The sequence below is a fragment of the Hyla sarda genome, chromosome 12, assembly GCF_029499605.1.
Source record: "Hyla sarda isolate aHylSar1 chromosome 12, aHylSar1.hap1, whole genome shotgun sequence".
Classification (NCBI taxonomy): domain Eukaryota; kingdom Metazoa; phylum Chordata; class Amphibia; order Anura; family Hylidae; genus Hyla; species Hyla sarda.
Window position 1 is genome coordinate 3190358 of NC_079200.1, and position 12036 is coordinate 3202393.

The 12036-nt window shown below is 50.9% G+C and overlaps 1 protein-coding gene across 4 annotated transcripts in view; it reads right to left on the reverse strand.

The window, feature by feature from the left end:
• Positions 1–2320: 2320 nt before the first annotated feature.
• The window catches only part of TOX2 (TOX high mobility group box family member 2), a 208302-nt gene continuing 198586 nt past the window's right edge, over positions 2321–12036 (reverse strand). For all 4 annotated transcript variants that reach the window (XM_056548148.1, XM_056548147.1, XM_056548150.1 and 1 more), the window contains 3 exons: positions 9533–9928; positions 8716–8846; positions 2321–3382 (listed from right to left, as the gene is read on the reverse strand). In XM_056548148.1, the coding sequence (XP_056404123.1) occupies positions 3346–3382; positions 8716–8846; positions 9533–9928 (564 nt within the window). In that variant the 3' untranslated portion in view covers positions 2321–3345. The remainder of the gene's footprint in view (positions 3383–8715; positions 8847–9532; positions 9929–12036) is intronic.

The window sequence follows — 12036 nt, forward strand, 5'->3', positions numbered from 1 at the left end:
GATAGGAGGTCGAGATAGGAGGTCGAGATAGGAGGTCGGGATAGGAGGACGGGATAGGAGGTCAGGGAAAGGAGGTCGAGATAGGAGGACGGGATAGGAGGACGGGATAGGAGGTCGAGATAGGAGGACGGGATAGGAGGTCGAGATAGGAGGTCGGGATAGGAGGACGGGATAGGAGGTCAGGGAAAGGAGGTCGAGATAGGAGGTCGGGATAGGAGGACGGGATAGGAGGACGGAATAGGAGGACGGGATAGGAGGTCGAGATAGGAGGTCAGGGAAAGGAGGTCGAGATAGGAGGTCGGGATAGGAGGACGGGATAGGAGGATGGGATAGGAGGACGGGATAGGAGGACGGGATAGGAGGACGGGAAAGGAGGACGGGATAGGATGACGGGATAGGAGGTCGGGATAGGAGGACGGGATAGGAGGATGGGATAGGAGGACGGGATAGGAGGACGGGATAGGAGGACGGGAAAGGAGGACGGGATAGGATGACGGGATAGGAGGTCGGGATAGGAGGTCGGGATATGAAGTTAAAAGTTTCCTCCTTTGTTTATTTTACTCCCCAACAAGGATTAGGAAGGAAAAACCGGGCAACGCCGAGTACTCAGCTAGTTTACTATAAAACCTGTTACCGAAGAGCAGACGTCATCTATAACATAGTCAGCGGCACCTTCCTCATCCCAGGGGAGCCATTAAAGGGGTTATCCGGGGTAAAGCAGCACCACTCCTCCTCAGGTTAGGTGTGGTATTGCAGTTCCATTGAAGTGAATGAAGCCAAGTTGTTATACCACACACAACATGAGGACAGGGGTGGCGCTGTGTTTAGAAGAAATAAGCAAAGTTTTTCCTATTCCTGGATAAACCCTTTAAAGGGGTACTCTGCTGCTCAGTGTTTGGAACAAACTGTTCCGAACGCTGGAGGCGGCGCCAGGAGCTCGTGACATTATAGCCCCGCCCCCTCTTCACGCCCCGTCCCCTCAATGCAAGTCTATGGGAGGGGGCGTAATGGCTGTCACGCCCCCTCCCATAGACTTGCATTGAGGGGGCGGGACGTGATGTCATGAGGGGGCGGGGCTATGACATCATGAGCTCCCAGCGCCGGCTCCAGCGTTCGGAACAGTTTGAGTAGGGGGACACAGGGGTGGCGATCACAAAGACGTACATGTGCCAGATGGAACGTTACCCAGTGATGGCTCCAGGCAATGGTGACCGGTCGAAGTGTAACTACTGTCCTAGGGGGCCCAGGGCCAATTTTGGTAGCAAGACTACAACTCCCAGCTTCCCTGACAGCCGGAGAGCTATAGGTTTGCACTAAAGTCTCCCCCAATATGTCACCAGATATTTTAGGGGGACATGCACTTTAATACTGAGGAGGCTCTGCTAATAAATAGAGGCACTACAAGTACCAGCAGACTCTTCCTCTTGAGGACTGGGATGTGATGGGACTTTGGTGAGGTGTATGTATCTGGTGGCTGCCTCTCTGATCCCCCGCATGGTGATAGGAGCAGCTGAGAATCCTGGCAGTCCCACACACTACACGGGGAGGGTTCTGGGAGCTAGTAGGAGGGATTTGGTAGGAGGGATCTGGTAGGTGATGATGTCATCCTGTAATCCACAGGAAGTCAGAATTATAAAAGACAGCGGCAGCTGTGCTGGAATAAAACAAATGGCAGTGTACGACTAGTGATGGTGAGTGTGCATAGTATGGACAAAAAAAACTTCTGATGCTTCTGGTCCCATCTGGTCTTTTTCTGCTACCAATATGGCTAAGCACATAGAAATAAACAGTGCCCTACACCTAAGGACACATCAGGGGTAATTATGAAGACTGACTGTCACATTGGGCAGCCCTGAGCTTGCCCACAGCCTTTTCACCTGCCTATTTGATGATCTGCCCTAAGTGACTGACCCTCAACTGGGCGACAGTCCCTATACTGGATAAATGCAGGATAATAGCAATGTCAAAAGCAATACACAGAGGTGAGGGAACAATTCAGAACACAAAGGGTTAACTGAAGCACAAACCTGTAAGCACAAAACAGGATATAGCAAACTGACAAATAGACGAACAAAGCAAAGTCAGGCAGACCAGGTCAAAACCAAAAGAGTGGGGAGGTACAAAATCAGCAGGCCGAGAATAGTCAGGTGAATAAGTCAAACTAGAAAGATGCAGAACCAGAAACAAGGCGTGGCTTAAATGACTGACAGGTATAAAGAGTCCCGCCCCAGGAAGGTGTGGACTATTGGCTCATGCTTTGTAAATCCCCCCCCAATCGTATTTGCTTGAAGAAACTGAGACAAACACAATAATGTTCCCGTTTTCAAATGTTTTTTTTTATTAAAAAGAAAAATCAAATAAGCAGTCGTGAAATAAAATGAATATTCTGACTGCACATGAATTCAGCGCAGATTGAGAAAAACATAAAAAAGCCGTTTTTTTAATTATTAAATCAGATATTCGCTTTGTATCTTTTTTTTTCTTCTTCTTCTCATAAATAAAATTATCGTCAACAATTTAGAATAAGGTGAAATTATGACCCGAAATAAAATAAAAAATAGAATAAGTTCATGACTCCGCACAGATAGAAATAAATTTCGTACTGTAAAAAAAAAAAATAATAATAAAAAATAAAAATAATAAAAAATAAAAGGAGAAAAAAAAGGAAAAACAAAAATTTGGCAGTATTTTACACATCCTATGTATAACTAAAAAATGTGCTACAATTAATATAAAATGCTTTTACTATAAAGTAAGCTACTCCTTTTATTTCTATACACAAAGAAAATCGTAAAGATGTCTTGAGCACAGTCCTAAACCACATGATAATTCTACTTACAACTATTCAACAAATTATATTTTTCAGACTTTTATTAATTTTTTTTTTATCACATTTTCCATGTTTTTGTTGTTTTTTTTATTTTTCGTATATTTGCACATTTTATTTAGGTATTTCTTGTTTTCCACTTATAAGAAGTATTGTTTGGTTTTCGGAGGGGGGTGGGGGGGGTGGGGGGTGGGGGCTCATTTGAAATATACAATATTAACAAACCTCTTTACATATTTTATATGCCTGGATGAACTCATCCCCATGCTTTCCATAGCAAATATGCCGGCCACAAGAGGTGTCTCTTTTGTTCTTTAGAAGTTTTGGGAGCTTGGCTTCTTTGCCTTCACCAAGTTTATGTCTGTAAACCAAGCCGGTTCTTTAAAGCTTTCCAAGAACAAACCGCTGAAGTTTGGCTTTTCTTGGTGACTGTGCCGTCCGTCTTCTAGATGTCCAGTGCTGTAGACTCTCTGAAATGTCCGTTCCTTCGGCTTTCGTGTACAGGTTAGTTTGTGGTTCTAGGTGAGGTAGAGAGACTTGTCTCCTGACAGGGTACTGAGGGGAAGCAAGACAGGCTGGGGTCAGATATTGGCTGTAAAAGTCTTTCTAAAGGGGTACTCCGCTGCTCAGTGTTTGGAACAAACTGTTCTGAACGCTGGAGGCGGCATCGGGAGCTCGTGATGTCATAGCCCCACCTCCTCGTGATGTCACGCCCCGCCCCCAGCAAGTCTATGAGAGGGGGCGTGATGTTGAGGGGGCATGGCATGACATCACGAGGGGCGTGGCCGCCACATCACGACCCCTGCTGCCCAAAATGTTCCGAACGCTGGGGCAGCGGAGTACCCTTTTAAAGACCAACATTGTCATGGTGGCACGCTTATCTCTTCTTCATGTTATGGCGTAACCTAAGCGGGATCTCAAACCATGTTATCTAATGGGTATTGTCCTTGGGTTAAATCATTTTTTAATATTGTGTTGATAACTTTTTAAGGCATTTGTATTAATACTTGTGCTGCCTTTATGATAACTCTTGCTACCCTGGCAGGTTGTGTCCTGATGTCTACACTGCACCAGTGGCTCCGGGTGGGTAGATAAAGGGGAAATGGGTGGGTAGGTGGGACATGAGCGTCTGGTGTGTAATGCCAAGTTGCGCCAACAAGCCCATGTATCAGATCCAGGGTGAATGGCCATGGACTCCGCTCTCCTCTAGGGGTGGACTCCCCTCTCCTCTAGGGGTGGACTCCCCTCTTCTCTAGGTGTGGACTCCTCTAGGGGTGGACTCCCCTCTCCTCTAGGGGTGGACTCCCCTCTTCTCTAGGGGTGGACTCCCCTCTTCTCTAGGAGTCGACTCCCCTCTTCTCTAGGGGGGAACTCCCCTCTTCTCTAGGGCTGGACTCCCCTCTCCTCTAGGGGTGGACTCCCCTCTCCTCTAGGGGTGGACTTCCCTCTCCTCTAGGGGTGGAGTCCTCTAGGGGTGGACTCCCCTCTCCTCTAGGGGTGGACTCCCCTCTTCTCTAGGGGTGGGCTCCCCTCTCCTCTAGGGGTTGACTCCCCTCTCCTCTAGGGGTGGACTCCCCTATGGCTGGACTCCCCTCTCCTCTAGGGGTGGACTTCCCTATCCTCTAGGGGTGGACTCCCCTCTCCTCTAGGGGTGGACTTCCCTCTTCTCTAGGGGTGGACTCCCCTCTCCTCTAGGGGTGGACTCCCCTCTCCTCTAGGGGTGGACTCCCCTCTCCTCTAGGGGTGGAATCCCCTCTCCTCTAGGGGTGGACTCCCCTCTACTCTAGGGGTGGAATCCCCTCTCCTCTAGGGGTGGACTCCCATCTGCTCTAGGGGTAAACTCCCCTCTCCTCTTGGGGTGGACTCCCCTCTTCTCTAGGGGTGGAATCCCCTCTCCTCTAGGGGTGGACTCCCCCTCTTCTCTAGGGGTGGACTCCCCTCTCCTCTAGGGGTGGAATCCCCTCTCCTCTAGGGCTGGACTCCCCTCTCCTCTAGGGGTGGACTCCCCTCTCCTCTAGGGGTGGACTTCCCTCTCCTCTAGGGGTGGACTACCCTCTCCTCTAGGGGTGGACTTCCCTCTCCTCTAGGGGTGGACTCCCCTCTCCTCTAGGGGTGGACTCCCCTCTCCTCTAGGGGTGGACTCCCCTCTCCTCTAGGGGTGGACTCCCCTCTCCTCTAGGGGTGGACTCCCCTCTTCTCTAGGGGTGGAATCCCCTCTCCTCTAGGGGTGGACTCCCCTCTTCTCTAGTGTGGACTCCCCTCTCCTCTAGGGGTGGACTCCCCTCTCCTCTAGGGGTGGACTCCCCTCTCCTCTAGGGGTGGACTCCCCTCTCCTCTAGGGGTGGACTCCCCTCTTCTCTAGGGGTGGACTCCCCTCTCCTCTAGGGGTGGACTCCCCTTTCCTCTAGGGGTGGACTCCCCTCTCCTCTAGGGCTGGACTCCCCTCTCCTCTAGGGGTGGACTCCCCTCTCCTCTAGGGGTGGACTCCCCTCTCCTCTAGGGGTGGACTCCCCTCTCCTCTAGGGGTGGACTCCCCTCTCCTCTAGGGGTGGACTCCCCTCTCCTCTAGGGGTGGACTCCCCTCTTCTCTAGGGGTGGACTCCCCTCTCCTCTAGGGGTGGACTCCCCTCTCCTCTTGGGGTGGACTCCCCTCTCCTCTTGGGGTGGACTCCCATCTTCTCTAGGGGTGGAATCCCCTCTCCTCTAGGGGTGGACTCCCCTCTCCTCTAGGGGTGGACTTCCCTCTCCTCTAGGGGTGGAGTCCTCTAGGGGTGGACTCCCCTCTCCTCTAGTGTGGACTCCCCTCTCCTCTAGGGCTGGACTCCCCTCTCCTCTAGGGGTGGACTCCCCTCTCCTCTAGGGGTGGACTCCCCTCTTCTCTAGGGGTGGGCTCCCCTCTCCTCTAGGGGTTGACTACCCTCTCCTCTAGGGGTGGACTCCCCTATGGCTGGACTCCCCTCTCCTCTAGGGGTGGACTTCCCTATCCTCTAGGGGTGGACTCCCCTCTCCTCTAGGGGTGGACTTCCCTCTCCTCTAGGGGTGGACTCCCCTCTCCTCTAGGGGTGGACTCCCCTCTCCTCTAGGGGTGGAATCCCCTCTCCTCTAGGGGTGGACTCCCCTCTACTCTAGGGGTGGAATCCCCTCTCCTCTAGGGGTGGACTCCCATCTGCTCTAGGGGTAAACTCCCCTCTCCTCTTGGGGTGGACTCCCCTCTTCTCTAGGGGTGGAATCCCCTCTCCTCTAGGGCTGGACTCCCCCTCTTCTCTAGGGGTGGACTCCCCTCTCCTCTAGGGGTGGAATCCCCTCTCCTCTAGGGCTGGACTCCCCTCTCCTCTAGGGGTGGACTCCCCTCTCCTCTAGGGGTGGACTTCCCTCTCCTCTAGGGGTGGACTACCCTCTCCTCTAGGGGTGGACTTCCCTCTCCTCTAGGGGTGGACTCCCCTCTCCTCTAGGGGTGGACTCCCCTCTCCTCTAGGGGTGGACTCCCCTCTCCTCTAGGGGTGGACTCCCCTCTCCTCTAGGGGTGGACTCCCCTCTTCTCTAGGGGTGGAATCCCCTCTCCTCTAGGGGTGGACTCCCCTCTTCTCTAGTGTGGACTCCCCTCTCCTCTAGGGGTGGACTCCCCTCTCCTCTAGGGGTGGACTCCCCTCTCCTCTAGGGGTGGACTCCCCTCTCCTCTAGGGGTGGACTCCCCTCTTCTCTAGGGGTGGACTCCCCTCTCCTCTAGGGGTGGACTCCCCTTTCCTCTAGGGGTGGACTCCCCTCTCCTCTAGGGCTGGACTCCCCTCTCCTCTAGGGGTGGACTCCCCTCTCCTCTAGGGGTGGACTCCCCTCTCCTCTAGGGGTGGACTCCCCTCTCCTCTAGGGGTGGACTCCCCTCTCCTCTAGGGGTGGACTCCCCTCTCCTCTAGGGGTGGACTCCCCTCTTCTCTAGGGGTGGACTCCCCTCTCCTCTAGGGGTGGACTCCCCTCTCCTCTTGGGGTGGACTCCCCTCTCCTCTTGGGGTGGACTCCCATCTTCTCTAGGGGTGGAATCCCCTCTCCTCTAGGGGTGGACTCCCCCTCTTCTCTAGGGGTGGACTCCCCTCTCCTCTAGGGGTGGAATCCCCTCTCCTCTAGGGCTGGACTCCCCTCTCCTCTAGGGGTGGACTCCCCTCTCCTCTAGGGGTGGACTTCCCTCTCCTCTAGGGGTGAACTACCCTCTCCTCTAGGGGTGGACTCCCCTCTCCTCTAGGGTGGAATCCCCTCTCCTCTAGGGCTGGACTCCCCTCTCCTCTAGGGGTGGACTCCCCTCTCCTCTAGGGGTGGACTCCCCTCTTCTCTAGGGGTGGAATCCCCTCTCCTCTAGGGGTGGACTCCCATCTGCTCTAGGGGTGGACTCCCCTCTTCTCTAGTGTGGACTCCCCTCTCCTCTAGGGGTGGACTCCCCTCTCCTCTAGGGGTGGACTCCCCTCTCCTCTAGGGGTGGACTCCCCTCTCCTCTAGGGGTGGACTCCCCTCTCCTCTAGGGGTGGACTCCCCTCTCCTCTAGGAGTGGACTCACCTCTCCTCTAGGGGTGGACACCCCTCTTCTCTAGGGGTGGACTCCCCTCTCCTCTAGGGGTGGACTCCCCTTTCCTCTAGGGGTGGACTCCCCTCTCCTGTAGGGCTGGACTCCCCTCTCCTCTAGGGGTGGACTCCCCTCTCCTCTAGGGGTGGACTCCCCTCTTCTCTAGGGGTCCCCGTGCCCCCAAACCACAACGCCTCTCTGCACTATGTCACGTTATTTTAATTGACACACAGACCCGGCATCAGCCCTATGTGTTCTGTCTGCGCATAGGATAGCGGCGCACACGCGCAGTAAGTCTATAGCCCCGTGAAACTATTGTAAACTCGACTGGTTTTGCCAGGTTGTGCCCCAGATTCTGGCGCATTACGCCAGAAACTGAAAAAAAACCCCAGATCAACTCTCCATTTTAGAAAACCCAAAAAGGGCGTGGCAATAGGGGAAAGGGGCGTCCTTTCCAGTCTGACCACAGTGCTCTCTCCATGTCAGGAACTGTGCAGAGCAGGAACAATTCCCCATAGCAAACCTTTCCTGCTTTGGACAGTTCCTGACATGGACAGAGGTGTCAGCAGAGAGCACTGTGGTTAAACTGGAAAGAACTACACAACTTCATGTGGAGCATACAGCAGCTGATAAGTACTGGAAGGATTACGTTTTTTAAATAGAAGTAGTTTACAAATCTGTTTAACTTTCTGGAACCAGTTGATTTAAAAAAAATATATATTTTCCACCGGAGTACCCCTTTAATACAACTTTGTCAGTCGAAAAATAAAAAAAATTATGGGTCTTAGATGAAGGAAAAACACATGATCCAGAAAAAAATTAGCAGGGTCATGAAGGGGTTAAGCAAATGGACCTTTCGTAGTGGGCCACACTTAAAGGGGTACTCCACTGGAAAAAAATATTTTTAATCAACTGGCTCCAGAAAGTTAAACAGATTTGTAAATGACTTCTATTAAAAAATCTTAATCCTTTCAGTACTTATGAGCTTCTGAAGTTTAGGTTGTTCTTTTCTGTCTAAGTGCTCTCTGATGACACGTGTCTCGGGAACCGCCCAGTTTTGAAGAGGTTTGCTATGGGAATTTGCTTCTATAATGGGCGTTTCCCGAGACACGTGTCATCAGAGAGCACTTAGACAGAAAAGAACAACCTTAACTTCAGAAGCTCATAAGTACTGAAATGATTAAGGTTTTTTTAATAGAAGTAATTTACAAATCTGTTTAACTTTCTGGCACCGGTTAATTAAAAAAAATGTTTTCCAGTGGAGTACCACTTTAATGGGACCTTTTTGGAATTTTTTGGACACAGGTCATAGACAACCTCATGGGTTCGGAGCACTCACCTGCAGTGGTTGATGCCGCACTCTCTGCTGGGAAACTCATTATCCCACTCTGTGCTTCCGGGGGGATTGGAGGAAGCCGGGGATCGTGGGCCAACATTGCTAGGAAATTCTGATGGGAGGTGTGAGAAGTCCTAAGGAGAAGAAGGAACCAAGGGTTAGAGTTGGGGGGGGGGGGGGGTTACCATGTTAGAAGAAAAGGTTATGAGTAGTGATGAGCGGCATAGGCCATATTCGAATTCGCTGTATTTTGCAAATATATGGACGAATATTCGTCCTATATTTGCGAAATTCGCATATTCGCTATGTTCATTCTCTTTTTTTTCAAATTCGTAATTAAATTCTCATAGTGCGCATGCGCGATTATATCTTTCACCTAAAAGAAGGGAGGGATCAGTGTCCTCTGACTTGTAGTGCCGATATTCGCGAATATTTGTATATTCAAATATTATTTGCATATTCGAAAAAAAAATGAATATTCGTCATTACGAATATATATCACTATATTCAAAATATAGTCGCGAAATCGCGAAGTGCCGATATTCGCGGATATTTGCATATTCACATATTATTTGCATAATCGCAAAAAAAAAAAGAATATTCGTCATTACGAACATATATCATTATATTCTAAACATTTGCGAAATCGTAAAGTGCCGATATTCGCAGTAAAAGTTAACATTTTGAATATTCGTGCTCAACACTAGTTATGAGAAGAAACGATGGGACGTCCTAGAGAAGGGGGTTAAGAAAGAGCCCCGACCATGGAAAAAAGTCTGGACAAATTCAAAAAATCCCAATAATACGGGGGCGTCCTTACCTGTTGACCTGTGGGAGATGAACTCATTGGTGACTGTAGTCCAATGGATGGAGAAAGGATGGGGGGCTGGGATACTTGCTGCATATTGAGGGATTGGTTAAGGAGAGAGCTGGAAGGGTGGCGCATGTGCTGGTGGATGGGGGGGCTGATCTGGAAAGGGGGTGGGGGTGAGGCACTGATGCTGGGCAACATAGATTTTGCGTTGAGGCTTCGGGAAAGGCTTGGGTGGGCGTGACTGCGGTAACTTGGCAGGTCGGCGGGGGACAGGAATGACGCCAGGCCGGGGTATGGCGATGAAGATTGCGGAGGCAGATTATACATGGACTGCTTTGGGAGGATCATTTTGGAGGGTTGACTGGGTTGGGAGTTTTTCGTCTCTCCTTGGTCACTGTAGCTCTAGGTTTAAAAATAAAATAAAAAAATAAGAGTTAAATATGGCAAAATAACTGGGGCCATATATAGCAAATAAGACTTAAAGGGATACTCTGAACATTTTGTTCTGAATGCTCGGAGTGGGCGGCGGGGGTCATGGGGTGACATCATGAGGGACGTGCCCGTGACATTACGACCCCTGCCGCCCGCTACCAGTGTTCGACATGTATGCCAAGTGCTGCACAGACATCGTGGGGGTCCCGTGGCAGGACCCCAACAATCAGGCATCTTATCCCCTATCCTTTGGATAGGGATAAGATGTCTAGGGGCAGAGTACCCCTTTAATATCTGATTTGTTACTATGACAAATGCCTACAATATACGTCTATACAAGGATTGTCTCATGCTTCATGTTTTCAGCTGCAGATCATTTTACATTTTGCCCCAAGACCCTGAAGTGCTGCAGGCTAGCATCCTCACTCCCCCTCCCCTTCTTGATTGAAAGACAGGGCTCAGCTTCCAGTGGAAAATATAGCAAATAAAACTTAAAGGGATACTCTGCTGCCCAAGCATTTGGAACATATTTTTCTGAATGCTCGGAGTGGGGGAGGCGGGGGTTGTGACGTCACGGCCACGTCCCTTGTGATGTCACACCACGCCCCCTCAATGCAAGTCTATGAGAGGGGGCGTGGCGTGACATCACGAGGAAAGTGTCCGTGACATTCCGACCCCTGCTGCCCGCTCCCAGTGTTTGACATGTATGCCAAGTGCTGCACAAACATCGTGGGGGTCCTGGTGGTGGGACCCCAACAATCAGTCATCTTATCCCCTATCCTTTGGATAGGGGATAAGATGTCTAGGGGCAGAGTACCCCTTTAATATCTGATTTGTTACTATGACAAATGCCTACAACATACGTCTATACAAGGTTTGTCTCATGCTTCATGTTTTCAGCTGCAGATCATTTTACATTTTGCCCCAAGACCCTGAAGTGCTGCAGGCTAGCATCCTCGCTCCCCCTCCCCTCCTTGATTGAAAGACAGGGCTCAGCTTCCAGTGGAAAATATAGCAAATAAAACTTAAAGGGATACTCTGCTGCCCCAGCGTTTGGAACATTTTGGAGCAGGCGGCAGGAGTTGTGAAGTCATGGGCACGTCCCTCGTGATGTCACACCACGCCTCTCAATGCAAGTCTATGAGAGGGGGTGTGGCGGCCGCTATGCCCCTCTCATACACTTGCATTGAGGGGCCGTGGCGTGACATCACGAGGGACGTGCCCGTGACGTTACGACCCTGCCGCCCACTCCCAGTGTTCGACACGTACACCAAGTGCTGCACAGACATTGTGGGGGTCCCAGCGGCGGGATAAGATGTCTAGGGGCAGAGTACCCTCTTTATATCTGATTTATTACTATGACAAATGCCTACAATTGACTTCTATGCAAGGTTTGTCTCATGCTTCATGTTTTAAGCTGCAGATCCTATTACATTTTGCCCCAAGACCCTGAAGTGCTGCAGGCTAGCATCCCCGCTCCCCCTCCCTTCTTGATTGAAAGACAGGGCTCAGCTTCTAGTGGAAAGCCCTGTCTACAAATCCTGTGTATGCCATGGATACAAATATGGCACACACAGTGTGTTTTTTCCCAACTACTTCCGACACTTGCTGCTCATGTGCCGCTAACTAAATCCGTGGTGTGCACAAGATTTGGAAGCTGAGCCCTGATGGTCGATCAAGAAGGGGACAGAGAGGGGAGGAGAAGAAAAGAGGCGTGTCAGCCTGCGGCACTTCAGAGGCATGGGACCGCCTCTCTGACACTTGCCTATGGAAAAAATACATTTTATTACTGAAAGAAGCCTATGTCTTACTGCCAAAAACAGCTACAATATGTAAGGGCCTATGCACACGAGAGAATTCCACTACGTCGCCACCTGAATCAATCAGCACTAGGACCGCTCGGACATGAACTCCATTGACATTCCACCAAAATTTGAATTCTGCAGTGTGCACGGCGCAGCAGAATCCCATCAAAGACTTTGGGAGGCTGCTGCAGCAGAAATTCCGAGGAGAGTTTCCCTAGTGTGTATGGGCCCTAGCAGTGTCTGCACGCTGTAACATTGACATTGTGGATACAA